This window comes from Crocuta crocuta, unplaced genomic scaffold (genome assembly GCF_008692635.1).
Source record: "Crocuta crocuta isolate KB4526 unplaced genomic scaffold, BGI_CrCroc_1.0 scaffold217, whole genome shotgun sequence".
NCBI classification, from domain to species: Eukaryota; Metazoa; Chordata; class Mammalia; order Carnivora; family Hyaenidae; genus Crocuta; species Crocuta crocuta.
The window spans coordinates 2,048,338-2,067,686 of NW_027532208.1; the positions used below are offsets into that span (position 1 = coordinate 2,048,338).

Here is a 19,349-nt window from a genome sequence, read left to right on the forward strand (position 1 = left end):
CATCACGTGGTCCGCCAGGCACCACCGGAGGCCCAAGGGCGGTTGGCGGCGGTTGACGCAAAGCGTGGAGCGCCTCCTCCCGGCACCCGAACGCCACTGGAGGGAGTGGGCGGCCCGGGTATAAAGGGGTGGTTGGGCAGCCGCCAGGTGGAGATCTAGGGACTGAGGGTTCGTGTGCGCCGGCAAGGGCACGGCCACGGCCACGGCCACGTGGCCATGGGGGGCAGTGAGCGGGACCCGGGAGCCCTGCAAGGCGACAACGCCTCCGGGCAGGTGAGAGGCTGGGCTCTGGGGAGCCACGTGCAGGGGGTGCCGGAGGCAGCGTGCAGGCGGGGCGCTCTGAGGTCTTGTGTTTCTCCCCACAAGTCTCCGTACCAGAGGTTAAGTCGGAGGATGCTGGACATTACCGGGGACCGGGGCGTGCTGAAAGACGTCATCCGAGAGGGTGCTGGAGAGCTGGCGACCCCTGATGCTTCGGTGCTAGGTATCGTCTGCCACCCAGCTGGCCATGTGAAAGTACTGGTCATCAAGCGTTTTCCGCACTTTACCTGGAGAGCTGGGGAGCGAAGGCTAGGTTTAAAATACACCAAAAACAAAACAAAACAAAACAAGGGTAGCCCCTGCTTACCTTACTATAGTTCGGGCTTTTAAGGGAATGCAAGGGACCCCATCTCCCCTTCGCATAAGGCCATTATGAACAAGGGACATTCTGAGGCCCTTGAAGCTCACAACCAAGCTCTTGAACCTCATAGCTAAAGGGCAGGCATGTAAATGTTAAGATTTTCCTATCACTCTGGGTGGGAGGCGGTTTGAACACATCCAATTCCCTTTTATTTTGGTAAGAGAGAATTGATATGAAGGGGCGTGTGCTCTTGATCTATTTTCCTTGTACTGTTTTTTTTCTGTCCTAGTGAAATATTCCGGCTATCTGGAGCACATGGACAAGCCTTTTGATTCTAATTGCTTTAGGAAAACTCCACGCTTGATGAAACTTGGAGAGGGTAAGTTAAGATTAGCAGCTGCAAAAGAAGGAATTGTTTGGGGAAATAGATCAGAGCACGGAGTCTTTGAGTTGGTTTTTCTGAGACCGGGTTTTGCCAAACCAGCCATGTGCTTGTCCACATCATCCCCCTGAGACTGAGGTACTTGGGAGATGGTTTACCTGGCAAGGTTATCCTGGCATCCCAAGAACAATTGGGCTTGTTCATTTGTTAACTGGACATACATCAAGGGCTTAGTATCTGTAATTCATGCTGGAAAGAGAAGAGGTACTCAGGTGATTAGAATATCTCTGTTAACGTGTTAGAGGAGATTGACCGACCGCATTCACAGAATTGGATGAGGTCCTGGGAGGTATTAGTAGTGTTGCAGGAGTGCTTAATGAAGCCACAATTGATTCCAGCTGGGAAGACCAGGGAACGCTTCATGGAGGAGGGGGCATGTAAAATGAGCTCTGAAGTTTGAGTAGGATTTCAATCAGGGTAGAAGCTGGGCATGGAGTGAGGAAGCAAGGAACTTCCTTGCAGGAAGAAGGAACACGAACAGTGCCAACAGAAGTCACAGTTTGGCAATGGTGGTGGTGGCGGCGGCGGTGGGGAAACAAAACTGAAAAGTGAGTTGGGACCACAGTGCAGAAGACGTGGAGTATGCTGGGTAAAGACTGGGACTTCAGGCAGAAACAAATTGATAACCTTGGATCAGGATGCTGGGCGAGCTTCAAGTTCTTTGTCTCTTCTTCCAGATATTACACTTTGGGGCATGGAGTTGGGGCTTCTAAGCATGCGGAGAGGAGAGCTGGCCAGATTTCTGTTCAAACCAGCCTATGCCTATGGAACGCTGGGCTGCCCTCCCTTGATCCCCCCAAACACCACTGTCCTGTTCGAGATTGAGCTGCTTGACTTCCTGGATTCCGCTGAGTCAGACAAGTTTTGTGCCCTTTCAGCTGTAAGTTCTGGAGCACAGATGTCCGTACTTTACAGAGAGCATGGGTTTGTGTGTTTGGTAATGGCCCTGCCTTGATCGTGACAGTCTGCCCCGCGTCCCACCCTGAGGGCCCTGTGTAGTAGCAGTTGTCGAGGAGTCCCCCCACTTCCTGGTACACGCCCATAGTAGCAACGGCTCTCATGTATGGGCAGATGTTCTAGGCCAAGGCTGGGCCTTGGGTTTATTCCAGACCCACAGCCTGAGGTGATCTTTTAGTCACTCTTCGCCTAGTTCTCCCTGCAAGACCGTGAACATCAGCTTCTCAACATTAAGTTGGGTTTCTAGCAAGTCAGGCATTGGTAGTGATCAGCTAGGGTGAAATCTGGCCCTTGTCCAACCCCGGATACTTGAGAGCAGAAGAGAGTCTTCTCTAGATGGAATACCAGGACAGCAGGTGTACACGGGAAAGTCTCAGGCAAATGGGGACACATGACCGCTGCCCTCATAACTCTGTGCATGACTTAGATATCCACCCAGGTTTGTCTGTGGATACGATGTCTCCCCAGCTAAATTGTCATCGCTTCGAGTGAGGGCCCTTCCCTTTTGCTCACCTTTCATAAAACAGCTTCTTGCAAATGCCTGGGGGGAGAATCTCAGCAGGGGAGCGGGTGGATAGGGCCAGGATGTCTGTGTTTAGAAAAAGGCTCTGTGGGTGACTGACATGTACCCAGGGCACAGCAGTGGGGGCCATGAAGGCTAGTGGGGCCCCGGGCAGACCAAGGTCTCTTAAATGCTTGTTGGATAAATGGTTGTTGTGAACTCGCTTTGCGTTTGGCAAGTTCTATCAGTTTCTGATTCCATGAGGCCGTGCTTCTTCCAGAAGCCTCTCTAAGGACTGAGGGAGTAGACCAGTGCGTGGCTCCGGTGTCTGAGGTGGGAGTAGCAATAATAGCCTCCTTTGTCTTCGGCTCAGTGTCACAGAGATGACCTCAACAGGGGCACCAGGCCCAGTACTTGGCACCCATAGGGCAGCGAGCAGAAGTATGTCATCTGAGGGAGAAACCCCAACATCTGTAAGAGCGCTTGCACCCGGGTTCCGTGGCTTTCAGTTTCCTTACTGGGTGTCCTTGTGTTTGGTCTTCAGGAGCAACAAAATCAGTTTCCGCTTCAGAAGGTCCTCAAAGTGGCAGCTACCGAACGGGAGTTTGGCAACTACCTTTTCCGCCAGAATCGTTTCTATGACGCCAAAGTGAGGTATAAACGGGTAAGGAGGCTTCACAAAGTATCAATTTAGGGGCGCCTGGCTGGCTTAGTCGTAAGGGCATGCAACTCGTGATCATGGGGTCAGGAGTTCGAGCCCCAAGTTAGGTGTAGAAATTACCAAAAATAATAAACTTCAATGTAGATCCTGAAAATGTACTTTTTTTTTTCTTTAAGAGAGAGAGCATGGGGGCTGGGGGCAGAGAGAATCTTAAGCAGGCTCCGTGCTCAGCCAGACATAGGGCTCAATCCCTCAACCCTGGGATCATGACCTGAGCCAAAACCAAGAATCAGATGCTCAACTGACAAAGCCACCCAGGCACCCCTGAAAATGTTTTTACAAAGTTCCTGGGGGACCTTGGTGGCTCAGTCGGTTGAATGTCCAACTCTTGATTTTATTTTTTTTGGGGGGCTCAGGTCATGATTTTCGGCTCTGTGTGGAGCCTGCTTGGGATTCATTCTCTCTCTTTCCCCTCCTCCCCCTCCCCTTCCCCTCCCTCCCTATCTCCCTCCCTCGCCCTGCACCCCATCCTCAGTACGTGCAAGCACCCTGTTGCACATGCACGGCACTCTCTCCGTCTCTAAAAAACAATCTAGAAAAATGAAAAGTGTTCTTGTGTTTGTTCCTATTTTTCATAAGCAGTCTTTTAAAAAAAAAAATCTCATTAAAAAATCCTCATGCTGGGAATGACTGGGAGGACATGGGATTTGGGCAGCCCAGCAACACTCTGTGTTTGTGTCTACATGTGGTTATGTGGGCGTGTTCAGATTGTGAAAGGTTGGACAGTTCATTTGTTTTTGTACTTACCTGTGTGTGTGTGTGTGTGTGTGTGTGTGTGTATTTCAGTAAAACGTCTTTCAAAGTTCTCATTCCAGGGTTAGGTCCTCTACCAACTGATTTTCCATCCCATTTGCCATCTTCATTTCCCATCCCTCTGACGGTGGAGATTTCTCTAGCTCCCTGAGGTGACTCCATCCTCCCCAGGCTTCTGATTTTGGTTTGGCTTCTTGTGTATGCTGACAGGAATTCACTGTTTGTTTTGTAACTCCTTCAACAAATATCAGCATTTTCTGGGGCGCCTGGGTGGCTTAGTCGGTTAAGCGTCCGACTTTCGCTTAGGTCATGATCTCGCGGTTCATGGGTTCAAGCCCCACATCGGGCTCTGTGCTGACTGCCAGCTCAGAGCCTGAAGCCTATTTCAGAGTCTGTGTCTCCCTCTCTCTCTGACCCTCCCCTGCTCACGCTGTCTCTCTCTCTCTCTCTCTCCTAGAAATAAATAAAAATATTAAAAAAAAAAAACAAATATCAGCATTTTCTGTGTGCCAAACTGCCCTCGGTTCTAGAGGCAAGTCGAGGGGTATTCTGATTTTTCTCTCATTTGCGAAGTGAGCCTAAATCAGTCAGAATTGGTACTCAGCTGTAAGCAACAGAATCCTGAAAAACTTACATCTTTAGATTTACTTTTTATTTCAGTGAGAAGGGAGGCAGCCCAACGGTGGTCGATCAGTTCCATGAAGCCATCAGGGACCCAGGTTCCTTTTGCCTCTCTGCTCCACTGCCCTTAAACCTACCCTTGTCTTTTTCACCCCGAGATGGTCCTTCAACCTGTAGCATCATGTGGTCACTGGGGTAGGAAGCGGGGGAGAGAAGAGTCTGGTGTATTCTTGTTGAGAGTCGTCCAGAAGTACTCCCTTAACCCGGTGACTTCACTCTTTGTATCATTGGCCAGACCCATATTCAGTGGACCCCATCAACTGTGCAGGAAGCGAGGCAATGTAGTTGAGTTGGTACACCACTGCTTCAGATGAACTAGAGGCTCTGCTAGAGAAGAAAGGAGGTAGATATTGGGTAGAGGGCTAAAGATCTCTGCTACGTTTGGTCTCTGCGTATGCTTGAGAGAGAGAGACAGAGACCAGAGAGACAGACACAGAGACCAGGGAAAGAGAAGCGTGCGCGCTTTCAGAATGCTGACAGAGGCAGGATCCTAAATGCGGAGGGCATAGGTATGGGCTCACAGTTGGCTCAAATCATGGATACTGTTACTGTTACTGTTGTAAAGTTTCTTTTTCTTTTTTTTTTTTTTTTAAATCGAGCTTGCTCACGTGGGAAAGAAACTTTCCAGCGAACAGAGCAGTGCTTCCATTGTCAGTCCTGTATTCCCGGGCTGGTCCCCTGAGGTGGTCCCTCTTAAGCCTGTTTGCTGCTTTTTCTGGCATTGTGCACTGATACTCAGAATGCTTTCGTTGCTGGTTTTAGCACCTCTTCCTTCTCGTTCTGGAACGTGGCTCTCTAGTTCCCCACTAGGGCTTTCCCTCTAGTTCTGGTTCAGCGTTCTTGTCCCGGGCTGCTCTGTGGTTCTGTTTGTGGACTTGCCGTTTTTCTCCACTTGCCCTCTTGTTGATAGAGCACATCCTTGCATTTCTAAAAATATTCTTGTAGTTCACACTTAGCAGCTGGCATATGGAGTATAGAATTCTAGGAATTTAAGCATGTAGTCACCATCCCTCAGATTTTGAAGAATATTGTTTGATTTTAGCTTTTACAGTGGCTGTCGGGAAGTCTGGATAAAATTTAGGTTCTCGTGCCTTTAATATATGACTTTTTTGTTTTCTTCTCTGTAAGGATGTAAGGATCTTTTTCCCTCTGGTGTCATTAAAATTTTACAGTGGTGTTTGTGTTTTTAAAGATTTGCTGTATTGAGCCCCTGGGGCATCCTTTCTTTCAGGAAACCTGTCCAGTGTTCTGGGAAATGGTCTTAATCAATTTCTTTGGTAATTTGCCCGTTTCTGTCTTCTCTTTTTTGGAACTCTTGGTTAATTGTCAGGCCTCCTAGATTGAGCCTCTCCTTGCCTTTTTTTCTGTCACTGCCCATCTTGTTGTAGCTGTCCCAGTGTCTGGCTCAGACACTGTTTGCCATCTCATCTAAGGAACATTTCGTTTGTTTGTTTTAACTTTCCCCAGCATTTCTGTTCTTCTTTCACACATGCATCCTCTTCTCTTATGGTTTGAGTATTGGTTGTAATTTAGTTTCCTTCTCTCTGCTTTTCAGATTTAAAAAAAAAAAAAACCTCCATTCTTTTTCTGTTTGATTTTTTTTTTTTCTTTCCTGCCCAGTGCATAGTGTCCATCTGTATTAGGTTTGGTGGTAGGTCCCAGACGTCTGTCATTAGGTCAGTGTTCTTTTTCTTCCTCACGTGAAAGGCTTGGGTAAACCAGGGCTGGTTGGTAGCTGTGCTCCATAATGGTTTCAGATGCCGAGCAGCCTTCCACCTCCCTGGATTCCCATTGGTAGGGCGGCGCTCTGGGCCTTGTGCTTGAGGATGGTGGCCTCTCAACTCCAGGCAGCTGGAGGGAAAAGAGGGGGCCGAGAGTATGTACCTGGGACTCTCATACTGAGAGATGTTTTCCAGAACCTTTTCTCTTGGCTACAACCAGCTGTAAGGAAGCCTAGCAAATACCTATATCCCGGTTGCACGTGTGCCCAGCAAACAAATCCTATTCTATGGGAGAGGGGCGGATGGCCCCTGGGAGATAGGAGGCTGTCCCTCCCATAGAGGGTTTCCTCAGATGTCTTGCGACCTTTGGCTGCTCATTAGGACATGAAAGGGGCATCAGGGCCGGGCTAGAAGTCCCAGTGCTTGGCGGGGAACATGCCGTGTGCCCACCTGGCCTCCCTCGTATCTCTGTTGGGTTGTTTCCTCAGGAGCCGCTCCATTCTCTATCGTCCACCCATGTGAATGCCTGGCTACTGGTGGGCTGGGAGCTGAACAGGGGACAGGACAGAGGGTCTCTCCCGCTGTTACTGAAACTGGTCTCTAAGGCCTCTGTTACCAGTTTACCTCCTTCCTGCCCTCTGCTGTCCTGAATCGAGAACTCTTTCGGTTCCATGGCAACTCTCCGGAAAATAGACTCCATGATCCTGGAAGTGGTGGGGAGGAGTGGCCATCCGGATGCATAGGGACAGGGACTGAGCGGCAGCATTCAGTGTGTCCTCTTTTATTCAGCTCCGCTTCTACAGTAGCTCCGAGAGCTCGTTCTGTCCGTTCCCGGGCCCTGAGCTGCAGAGCAGCCCCTCCGGTACGGGCACTCCATCCTGCCGGGTTGGCCCCCACTCGGCCATCTGTTCTGATGTGTTGGGCTTGTTACCAGTCCTCTTGCTCTTTGTTCTTGTTGGATTGTGCCTTTCGGTTCCGTAGGGCAGGAGAGACTAAAGGATGTGTGTGAAGTCTGTCTTGCTCAGCCAGAAGTTTTGCTACCCGTTCATGATAGAGAGTGGCACATTGGTGCCACCATTCCCAGACTTTTGCTCCGCCTCGTGTGGAACATGCAGTCTAGGCAGGGTCCTTGCTGTCACATAATGTTAACGTGGTTAGGGAGATAAATCGTAGCCCCCTGGGACCAGGAAATACCTGGAGCGTCTAGTACTGTGGCTTTTCAGAGGAAGATCTTTGGGGCTAGGCCCCTCTGGTAGTGGTTTCTTAGAAGCAGCGGCACGGTAGCTGAGTCTAGCGGGCTGAAATGGCAGAGAAAGAGGCAGAGAGCCTGTTCAAGGGCCAGTTGGTGGTTACTTAGTCTACAGCACAGGTCACGTTTGGAGAATACTGAGAAAACAGAGCTCAGTTAATCGGGTTCAAAGAACTTAAAATGTGTACAGATGGGTCTGGACTTGATCAAGAAGAGGGCAGGGAACCGCTGGGGAGAGCGAGGTTATGAGAGTCATATTTAGGGAAGATGCGAAGGTTGGTAGCATGCAGGTAGCATTGTGCGGGAGCTCATGAGAGCCGATCATGCAATTTTCAGAAAGTTTCGCAAGCTGCTTAATGTTACTTGGGTAGCTTGAAATCAGCCAGGATTAAACTGCTTACACGACAGGAATAGGCACACCCTGCAAGGCACCGCTTCCCCCTAGAGCAGCTTGTTGAGCATTTACCAGCACACCACCGCATGCAGGACACGTTGAAGGGACAGACTTCCGCCAGTGAATATCCAGTCCACGTTAGGCACTGCTTCAGGCATGTCGCAGCTAAGCCTGTCCCGGGGATCCAGGAATGTGTTTCAGAAGGTGAGAGTTGTGCAGATAAGAGAAAAAGTTCTGGAAATATTTTCGAAACTGAGTAACCAGACTTGATGATGTTTTATAAGTGACAGAGGAAACCAAAGAATAGCCTTACTTGAAACTTTCTCATTTGAGAAAAATTTTTAAACGGGAATAACTGGCAAAGAGATGTGCTAACTTTGGTTTCACTCACTGATGAGAACAGCCAGATAAAGGTGGCCTGTAGAAGATGGTTTCCAGGGGGCAGATTGTCCCCTGATGCCATTTAGGAACGGGGCCAGAGTTTAGGGGACAGATCCAGGTTGATGATATGAGACTGTGAGACCCGAGGCAATTCAGAAGGTGTGAGGACAATGGACAGAAACTTCTGTGACGAATGCCTGGGGCTTGGAGATGAAAGGGAAGGCAAAAGAAGGCTGGCGGCTCTGTGCCGCCGGCACCATCTTGTCTGATGTGTTTTCCAGTCCTCTTAACTGTTGTCTTCCAAATGGAGTCCTGCCTGTGAGTCACATTGCCCCTGCTCAGGCTTGGTCTTCATCGCTTTTCTTCCTTTGCTCTTGTTGAGAGAGAATCCACATACCAGGAAATTTACCCTTTAAAAATGTACAGGTTAGTGGTTTTTCGTGTATTCATAAGGTTGTACATCTGTCAACATTATCTAATTCCAGATCATTTAATCACCTCAAAAAGAAACGCTGGATCTGTTGGCAGTTACTCCTTTCCCCCAACACCCCTCAGTAGCTCCTATTTTACTTTCTGTTTCTATGAATGTGCCTATTCCTGGACATTGTATATAAATAGAATCACCGAATGTGTGGTGCTCTGTGTGTAGCTTCTTTCACTTGGCAAAATATTTTCAAGGTTCACCTATGTTGTAACATGTCTTAATACTCCATTCTTTCTTAAAATTTTGTATCTCTTAATTTTGATAAAAATGTGCCAACCTAAAATTTATCACTAATTATTTTCAAGTATACAATCCAGCAGTATTAAGTATATTCAGTATGGTGCAACCACCACCACTGCCCATTTCTGGAACTTTTTCATCATCCCAAACACTGTTTAGCCATTAAACAGTAACTCCCCATTCTCCCCCTTCTCCGGCCCCATTACCTTTATTCTGCTTCATGCCTCTATGAATTTGTCTATCATGGGTACTCGTATAGGTGGAATCATACAATATTTGCCCTTTTGTGATTGGCTTCTTTCACTTGGCATAGTATTTTCAAGGATCATCTATGTTCTAGCATATACCGAATTTCATTCATTTTAAGGTTGAACAGTGTATGTATCGTGTGGATCCTACCAGGTTTTGTTCATTCATCAGTTGGTGGCCATTTGGGTTGTTTCCTCTCTTTGGCTATTGTGAATAATGTTTGTGAATAATGTTGCTCTTTACGTTGGTGTACGAGTTCTTGTGTAGACCCAAGTTTTCATTTTTGGGGGTTTGTGCCTAGGAGTGCAAGTGCCAGCTCATTGTAGTTACTCCCTTGGTTAACTTTTTTGAAATACTGCCAAACTATTTTCCATAGTGGCTGCAACATTTCGCATTCCCACCATTACAGGGGTGTCAGTTACTCTGTATCTTCACCAACGCTTGTTTTCTTTCTTTCACATACAGCCATCCTAGTGCATGTGGAGTGGCATCTCATGATTTTGACTGCACTTCCTGATAACTAAAAAGATGTCCATCTTTTCATGTGTTTATTGGCTATTTGTAGGTCGTCTTTGGAGAAATATCAGTTCACAGTCTTTGTCCATTTTTTTAATGTCTACTTTTGAGAGAGAGAGACGGAGAGAGAGAGAGAGGGAGACACAGAATCCGAGGCAGGCTCCAGGCTCTGAGCTGTTGATACACAGCTCAAACTCTGAAACCGTAAGAGCATGACCTGAGCTGAGCCGAAGTTGGACACTTAACTGACTGAGCCACCCAGGGACCCCTTCTTTGCCCATTTTTAATTGGATTTTCTNTAGTCTTTGTCCATTTTTTTAATGTCTACTTTTGAGAGAGAGACAGAGACGGAGAGAGAGAGAGAGGGAGACACAGAATCCGAGGCAGGCTCCAGGCTCTGAGCTGTTGATACACAGCTCAAACTCTGAAACCGTAAGAGCATGACCTGAGCTGAGCCGAAGTTGGACACTTAACTGACTGAGCCACCCAGGGACCCCTTCTTTGCCCATTTTTAATTGGATTTTCTTTTTATACTTATAAAAGTTATTTATATTGGCTGGATACTAGGTTCTTCTCAAGTATGATTTACTGATATTTTCTCCAATTCTGTGAGTTGTCTTTTCACATTCTTTTTCTTTCCAGGAATGTACAAATGTCTTTTCATTCAAAAATACAAAATTACCTATAGGTGTGGACAGTGACAGCAGTAAACCACTGTGTTATCAGTTTAAACCAGTAAATGATGGTTATAGCGACTTTTTTTCAGTCATTTTCTTCATTTTCTTGATAGTACCCTTTGAAACACAAAATTTTTTAAAGTTGAAGTCCAGTTTCTTTCCTTTTTTTTTTTGTTTTTTTTTTGCATGTGTGTGATATGTGCTTTACATGTCCTATCTAAGAAACCATTATCCAAAGTCAGAGAGATTTAGATCTGTTTTCTTCTAAGAGTCTTACAGTTTAACTCCTATGTTTAGGAGTTTATTCTCTTTTTAAGTATTGTTTTGGCTGTTTGACATCCCTTGAGTTCCCATGCAAAATTTCAGATCAGCTTGACCATTTCTGCGAAAAGACTGTTGAAATTTTGGTAGCGGCTGCTTTGAATTTATGTATCAACCTTGGGAGTATTGCCTTCCTATTAAGTCTTATGATCATACACAGGGGATGGATTTCTATTTATTTAGGCCTTTAGTTTTTTCAACGGTGTTTTATAGTTTTCAATATATAGTTTTTGTATTTTAAATTTATTCTGACTTCTTTTTGATGCTATTGTAAATGGAGTTGTTTTCTTCATTTTTGGATTATTGCTGGAGTATAGAGCTACAGCTAACTTTCATGTATTAATCTTGTGTCCCGCAACTTGTTGAACTCATTTTTTTTTTTTAGCTCTAAGATATTTCTTTCTGGATTCTTGGGGCTTTTAGTAGTAAGATTGTCTACCTCCTCTTGACTTCCTGTCTTCCCTGTCCACAGGCCTTGCTGCTGCTTCACCGGCGATCAGCAACCCCTGAAGACCAGCACCTGGTGGAAGCAGCCAAGCTTCTTGTCCTCCTTAACCTGTCCTTTACATACCTGAAGCTGGAGCGGCCCACCACGGCCCTGCGCTATGGAGAACAGGCTCTGATCATTGACCGGAAGAATGCCAAGGCCCTCTTCCGGTGTGGACAGGTGTGTTGGATGGCAGGGACTGGGGAACGAATGGCCAAGAAAAGGTAGCAGTGATGTTCACCTTGGGCCCTGGAAAAACGCTGTATTTCCTGTGTTTTTAAAACTCTATCTTTTGACAGGCCTGTCTTGTCATGACTGAGTATCAGAAGGCTCGAGATTTTCTAGTCCGAGCCCAGAAGGAACAGCCCTTCAATCATGACATCAATAACGAGCTGAAGAAACTAGCCAGGTGAGACCTCTGTTTTTGGGAGTGCGAACCAGAGAGAGATGAGCCTTGTGGCTGCGGTTCTTGTCTGTCCATCTGTTTGGCAGTGTTGCGTATCTCGTTACAAGGCAGCGCCCCCTAGAGCTGGCTTTATGAAGTGCTAAACCAACAGCTCCCACTGAAAAGCTGGGACAAACTTCCAAACTGCATGTCTGGATCCTATCTCGTCTCCCTGTTCCCCACCCCTCACCCCCAAAGTAAGCACTCGGTAACAGGTGGGCCAGTGTAACATTTTAAAAAGGACTTGCCCTTCAAATACTTCCCCTCCTTGCCACAATTGAAAACCACTGTTCTTTTTTTTTAAACAATTTATTTATTTTTGAGAGAGAGAGACAGCATGATCAGGGGAGGGTCAGAGAGAGGAGACACAGAATCCGAAGATAGGCTCCAGGCTCTGAGCTAGCTGTCAACACAGAGCCCGATGCAGGGCTCGAACCCACGAACCGTGAGATCATGACGTGAGCCGAAGTCGGACGCTCAACCAACTGAGCCACCCAGGCGCCCCTGAAAACCACTGTTCTTGTTTTCTACCCTGAAAACCGCAGAAAGGGGTCTTGTAGATCCTGGTTTGATCTGTAGTGGGTCTTTCAGGTCCGATTAATACCCATGGGGTGATTTTCTTGTTATAAGTAGTATCAGTACCAGTCTTTCAGTAGCATAGCTTTTTGTGATTAAGGAAGTTAGCTTCAAAGTTTTCTACTTTGACTGTATCAGCATATAAATAGGAGTTGTCCAGAATTCCACCACCTCCTGATCTGTCCACTGTTTCTTAGATGTTTCTTCTTGTTGTTGTTCTCTACTAGTAAGATTCTCTACTCCCGTTGACATTAAACATTTACTCTGGATTGCTAGTTAAAGCCCTTGATGTAAAAAAAAAAAAAAAAAAAAAGTCTGAGCTCTGTGCCCCCCCCCTTAATTTGGATCCTTTTGTTATATTTCAGACCGTTTAGGACCGTCCAGAAATTTCTGGTTGTTTTTAAAATGAAATAATTATTTATTAAATAAGTAAACTAAGTTCTACACCCAACATGGGGCTTCAACTTAAAACCTGGAGATCAAGAATCACATGTTCTACTGACTGAGCCAGCCAGGTGCCCTTCTTCTCTGGTTTCTAAGAGTATCCTGTCCCACTTGGGGAACCATAAACAATAAAAGTATCCTTTCAGGATACTTACACGTCAGATGCAGAAATTTTGGAATCTTACCATTATCTATCTAGCAAAGAAACCTCAAGATAAGTCAGAGGTCATGGAGTATGAGGCTGTTTGGGAAGACTCAGTCTGGCAGCCCTTACAGTGGCTCCCAGCCTTTAAAGGCCACCATCTTCTCAGACTGTGGACTTCCGATTGTCCGAGAGCTTCTTGAACAGCCCCTCCCTGGGAGCCTCTCCTCATTCCCCTGGCCCTCCAGCTTCCATCCCCTCCTGATTGACTTCAAGGCTTGCTGAATTTTCAGTATTTCTGAACCTGAGTGGAGTATTCCAGCCACCAGATGTCACCTCCTGCAAAGACAGACTCTAATGTGTATTTTTGTCTCCAGCTATTACAGGGACTACACAGATAAAGAGAAGGAAATGTGTCACCGCATGTTTGCCCCTTATGATGACGGCTCTACAGTAGGAGACAATTGAAGGTAATCAAAGGGTTGGAGCATAAAAGCTTTGGGATTTTGTCCCGTATACGGAAGGACAGTCGTTCTCAGCCCACCAGTGAATAGTAGCTGTCTGCGAGTACAGATGGGGTGGGGCGGGGGCGGGCAGAAAGTGTCTGTGGGAAGCTAATGGTACAGTGACTGGAGTGCACACACCACGGGCCTTCTTGTGGAAAACATCATGGAGAAGATTGGAAAGTCCACCCAGAGCTGGAGGTTAAAAGTTTAGGTGGTCTTAAGTTTTAAAATTAGAAACTTTTTCCATGTTTTTTAAAAAAATTTTTTTCTGTGTTTTATGTCAACCTCTCCCTCACAGTAGCTTGGAACATGAAACCGTGAGTATAGTCATTAATGTGATGGTTTATCTGGGCTTTGCCCTGAAGAGTAATGCCTCTTAATCTGTTTTTTCCTGGAAGACTCCAGCATCACTTTATATCTAACACATTGTTAACGAAGACAAAATCCGGATCTCGGCCAGTAGGGATGGGCCATGACTCTTAAGTCCTGCTTACTATCAGTAGGAGAGATCTGAAGGTGTTGGAACCACGAGGGATCACAACCTCACCTTCCTGCTGCAGCAGACGCCTCGTGATGTAGCAGCCACAGGGTTAAGGCTTTCCCGTGAGTTCATGAGAGAACTCTCTAGTCTGGTTTACTGTTACTTAAGGAAATTAATGGAAACAAAATCACCTGCCTTAAACACCTGCTTTGCTGGGTAGATAACTCTGCTCTCTTGAGAGAAGTTAAACAAGGGACAACAAGAAAACAGCTGCCGAATGGGCTCATGGTAATAAATCTCTCCTTTGTTGCTACCTCCATCCCTCTACAAAGGAGACTGGAGAGAAGAAGGCAGTGAAAAGGCCTATTCATCCCAGACATTTTCACAAGTGATCTAAAAGCTGCTGTTCTCTGGCCTGTCAAAAACAACCAGTCGGTATCAGAAGTAAATGTTGCCTTTATCACAGACTCTGACCCTGTGACCCTGGCCTTCAGGTCTTTCAGGGACATTGGAGTATTTGTGGGTTTTCTGAACGGAGATGTGAGCTAGAGGACTACTCCTGTTTGGCTACTGTTAATGTCCAGCAGGAAGGGAGGTTTGCTGGCTTTTTGCCCGACGTTTTGGACTTGTGGTCTGGCACGTCCTGCCATTTAGGGGAGACCCAGTTCTCCCAGGGTCTGTCCTGGAAAATCCAGCAGGGCAGTTTCTCGTCGTCATCTCTACCGCCAGCTTTCTCCCGTCTCGAAGGTGTTTTGGACCCAATGAGTTTTTAGATGGTTTCCCAGATATTCCTAAGCCTTGGGTGTTTTGGCAGATTAGCAATGACTGTGTTTGGGTCTAAAATGGCTATTATTGGAGCACCTGAGTGGCTCAGTCGGTTGGGCATCCAACTTTGGCTCAGGTCATGATGTCATGGTGCGTGGGTTCGAACTCCGTGTCAGGCTCTGTGCTGACAGCCAACTCAGAGCCTGGAGCTGGCTTTTGATTCTGTGTCTCCCTCTCTCTGCCCCTCCCCCTGCTCGCACTCTCTCTCTCTAAAATAAACATTAAAAAAATGACCATTCTTGTCCTACTGCCACTGCTGTTGAGGTTGTAACATATTTTGGCTTTTGGGTCTTCGGTGTTGTCCCTGCTATACTCTTTTTCTATGACGCCTGTGACAAGTCAGTCACTTAAAATGTACAAGTATTATGAATCTTTTGACAACCTACTTTTGACAAAATTGGTCCTTGTTTTCCAAGATGTTAAATACTAGTGATCTGTCTTCATCTTCTAAGATGTTGGTTCTTCTGGTGGAATGAGCATCCTCTCAATTACAGTCTCGAAGCTACTGGTTATAACAGGTTTTGGAGCTCAGAGACCGTGTCTTTTTTGGTCTTTGTATTTTCTAGTGTTTGGAGGCTTGCCCAGCACATAACTGGCACTCAGAAAATGTTGGTGGGATCAGGTGTAAAATAGCCGAAATGCTAGACCAGCCTTTTTGAAACCATATCCTCCAGGCTGGCTCTTGCTACTGGCTGTCAGGACCCTTGTTACTGCCAGTGACAGAAACCAGTCTTCTACTAGCATCCGCTCAAAAGGCGATTTGCCAGCAGGATCTGGGGAGCTCACAGAATCGGAGCTGAACAGCCAGTACTTGAGTGGGTGGATGGACACCTGCAGCTCGGCAGGCCTCAGGGACTTCGTCTCCCCTTCTTCGTGCTCTCCTACCATAAAGTGTGCCCAGGTGCCATTTCCACAAACTTTATATCTGAGAGCGAGCTCTTCCCTACCCCACACCTTCCTCTTCTGCCTGTACCTGCCACGGCACCAGCTTGCAAACTCCTGAAGCAGGACTCTGACCTGTTTACGGTGTGGAGAGTCCCAGAAGTGGCTCCCTTCCTAGTGTGCAGAGTAGGGCAGGGGAGCACTGACTGAAGCGAGAAGGCCATTTGTCCCAGAACACAAGGGGATGGAGAGGAGGGGCAGGTACCAGGGAAGAGGCCCATGGAGGATATTTAACTGCTGCAGCTCTCACTGTTCCACAGAGTGTGACCTTCCGTCTCACTGTAGCAGAGCCAGCCAGTTGAACGAGGAGTCTTTTTGCAATTCCCGCTCTGCTGTCGGCTTCACGGTGCAGAGGAGCAGACCCGTCACTGCTTCTGCAGCGCCATCCTTTCCCTCAGTGTGGACCTCCTGAGGGCATGTCCCCTAAACACGCGCTTCAGGATGGGCATGTTCTTGGGGGTGATGTAAGAAGTCAAGGTGGAAGTCGGCCTTTCGACTCCTGCCCTTTGGAAGGCCTGAAGGCTCACAGCAAAGCCCACGCTGGTGTGTGAGGAGCCATTTGGAAGCTGTTGTCCCCGTGGTTTGCACTGCAGTGGAGGCAGCGTTCTGCATGTGTACTTGCTGTTGTACTCGCCGTGTTCAGGCTTTCAGGCTTTGACAACTAGACGTGTCCGAGCTCTACCTGCTTGGTCGAGAGCTCCCATAGCTCCATCCTGAGTACCAGGGCTTTCATTGGGGCCACGAGAGGCTTTTATCACAGGTGCTGCCCTAGTTGAAAATGCTTGGGGTAGTGTCCTTTCTCCTGGTTCTGTCTCTGTGCCTCGTGCTGCTCTCTTCACTTAGAGCTTGAGTATGGCCTTCTTATCCTGATGCACTAGATGCTAGCAGCGTCCGAGACCCCTGCCATACTTTTATTGTGTCTAGAACAGGGATGTAAAGTGAGCACTGTAGCTATTTTCAACTGTTTAAATGGTTGACCTAAAATAGGTGAGTTCAGGGGCGCCTCGGTGGCTCAGTTGAGCATTCAGCTCCTTATTTCGGCCCAGGTCATGATCCCTGGGTCACGGGATCAGACCCTATGTAAGATTCCACACTGAGCACCCTCCAGATTCTCTCCCTCCCTCCCTCCATCTCTGCCCCTCCTACACTTGTGCTCTGTCTGTTTCAAAAGAAATATTTTTTAAAAAATAGGGTGACTCAGTCGGTTAAATGACCTGATGGCTCATAGTTTCATGCCCTGTATCAGTCTCTGTGCTGAGAGCCTGGAGCCTGCTTTAGGTCCTGTGTTTCCCTTTCTCTGCTCCTCCCCTGCTCGTGCTCTATTTCTCTCCCTCTATCAAAAACAAACATTAATTTTTTTTTAAATAGATGAATTTAGAGGCACATGAGTGGCTCAGTCGTTGAGTGTCCAACTTCGGCTCAGGTCATGATCTCACAGTTTGTGANAAATTTTTTAAAATAGGCAAACTTATTCTGTTGTTTCCAAAGGGCAGCGCTAATAAGCAGACCTAACAGGAAGACACATTTGGCTTCACGTGGAAGACTGTCCTACCTGATGAGTTGTTAAATTCTTCTGGTGTGGGGAGCACACACAGAAAAGGTGCTCCTTCTGGCTGGTTTTGGGAGAGAATGCCCCAGTGGGGAGCATCTGTTCCTGGACCAGGCTTTTCCACTGCCACGGGCATACGGTTGTTTTGGGAGCTGAGGCATTCCCTGGTAGGGTCTGTCTCTGCAGAGCTAAAGGCCCCTGAGAGCTGGGTGACTGCACAGTTAGGTGACAGCGACCTTCCTAGGACAGCATCTTACCATCAGGTAGGTGCCATCTTGCAGAGGACGGCAGCTCCTGTGGGAAAAATGCCGTTAGTGGAGGTGACCAATGAGATCCTGTGCTGAGCGTTAGGAAAACATACAGGGAGGGACCTGGTTCCAGAGCAAAGGTGTTGGTTCAGAATATACCAGACCTAAGGCACAGCTGCCACAGAAAAGGCCACTGGTGGCCCCCCTTCGTGACTCCCTCCTGCTCCGAGTACGTCTTAAGAATAGACTGTTTGCAGGCACTGTGGTGGGTACTAGGAACCTGTGAGCAGTGCATTCCTGGGCTGCAGGGGGTGGTGCTCTCATGGGGAGGACGGTGATCAGTGGGATCACCGGGTACACGAGGAGTGCCGTGAGAGGAAGCCTGATCAGAGAAGAGCTCTGCTGAGCTAAGCGTGAAGGAAGGGCAGCGTTGGGCACTGGCGGAAGCAGTGGAGACAAGACCAGGAATTGAGAGCTGAGGCTGGTTGTGGATCAGGGATCGTGGCAGCATTTCAGTCTTCTTTTGAGTGTGGGCTGTGCTCTGTAGGCATCAGAGGAAGGGGAAAGGTGCTATCTGACCAGTGCCCGTCAAGCAGGCTCTGCACAGCAGGTAGAGGGAGTGCACCTTTGACGGGTGAAGTCTGGCAGGTGGCAGGTATTGGATAGGTAGTGACAGTCTGGAGGTGAGCACACCAGCAGGAATGGACAGGAGGCAGGAGCGTGAGGCCTCCTGTCGGGAATGACGGGTGGAGGTTTCTGTCTGAAGGATTCTAGTACTAAATGGGATTTAGCTGAAGGAGGAAGACCATAATGCCAAAAGGGTTAGAGGATAATCCGCGGGCAGTGCTAGAAGGGCTAAAGCTGTTCTGGAGAAGAGAAGCTTCAAGGGCAGGGAGCCAGGGCAGAACAGGGAGTTTGGAGGCAAACCTGGGTACCCCAGGAGTGTTGAAGAAGGCTTCCCGGAGAAGGCAGAACTTGAACCTTGAGGTTAATTGGTAGGTTTGGATAGATGGAGGCACCTCCCCAATATGGCCATTTTTCCTAGACACCATTTTCATGTTCTCGCTTCTGGGTTGTCATGCTTTATTTTTCTTCTAGACTGTTTTGGTAGTCTAGAAGACTGAACCATTTATTCATTTTTTTCTTAGTTTAATTTTGATTAAAATATTTATTAAACATACTCTACGTGCCAGGTGTTCCCTCACATGTTTTATCTGGGTTGTTAACACAACATCTCTGTAACAGAGGTGTCCTGTCCATTTCATCAGTGATGAATTTGACACGGAGAGGTTAACCTGCCAAGGTTATGTTGCTAGTAAGTGAGAGAGCCAGAGTCAAACGCTGGCCCAGAGGCACCAAGTTGAGAAAAATAATACAAAAGCATTTATCAGAGGGAACCGATTTTAACTCCTATTTCTTTTTTTTTTTTTTTTTAATGTTTTGTTTATTTCTGAGAGAGAGAGAGAGAGACAGCATGAGCAGGGGAGGGTCAGAGAGAGAGAGGGAGACACAGAATCCGAAACAGCCTCCAGGCTGTGAGCTGGCTGTCAGCACAGAGCCCGAAGCGGGGCTCGAACCCACAAACTGTGAGATCATGACCTGAGCCAAAGTCGGACACTTAACTGACTGAGCCACCTAGGAGTCCCATTAACTCCTATTTCTTATGGGGATTCTTTCATATAGCTAAATATGCTATATCCTGTATAGCTAAATGTTTATGTTGCCATTTCTTGATTTTTGTCAGTTTGGGGCTTATATCTGGGGACTTCCTGTTGTGATATGATACAGTATTCA

General features: G+C 47.3%; 1 protein-coding gene across 4 annotated transcripts in view; it reads left to right on the forward strand.

Annotated features, from left to right (window-relative positions):
- The first annotated feature begins 74 nt into the window (after positions 1-74).
- Positions 75-19,349, forward strand: part of FKBP6 (FKBP prolyl isomerase family member 6 (inactive)) — a 32,409-nt gene continuing 13,134 nt past the window's right edge. For 2 of the 4 annotated variants that reach the window (XM_077777942.1, XM_077777944.1), the window contains exons 1-8: positions 120-273; positions 367-484; positions 912-1,001; positions 1,742-1,944; positions 3,068-3,187; positions 11,383-11,577; positions 11,697-11,806; positions 13,382-13,474. In XM_077777942.1, the coding sequence (XP_077634068.1) occupies positions 217-273; positions 367-484; positions 912-1,001; positions 1,742-1,944; positions 3,068-3,187; positions 11,383-11,577; positions 11,697-11,806; positions 13,382-13,472 (984 nt within the window). In that variant the 5' untranslated portion in view covers positions 120-216 and the 3' untranslated portion in view covers positions 13,473-13,474. Of the gene's footprint in view, positions 274-366; positions 485-911; positions 1,002-1,741; positions 1,945-3,067; positions 3,188-11,382; positions 11,578-11,696; positions 11,807-13,381; positions 13,475-13,908; positions 14,457-19,349 lie in introns of those variants that run through there. The other 2 variants (XM_077777943.1, XM_077777945.1) reach the window with 2 other exon arrangements.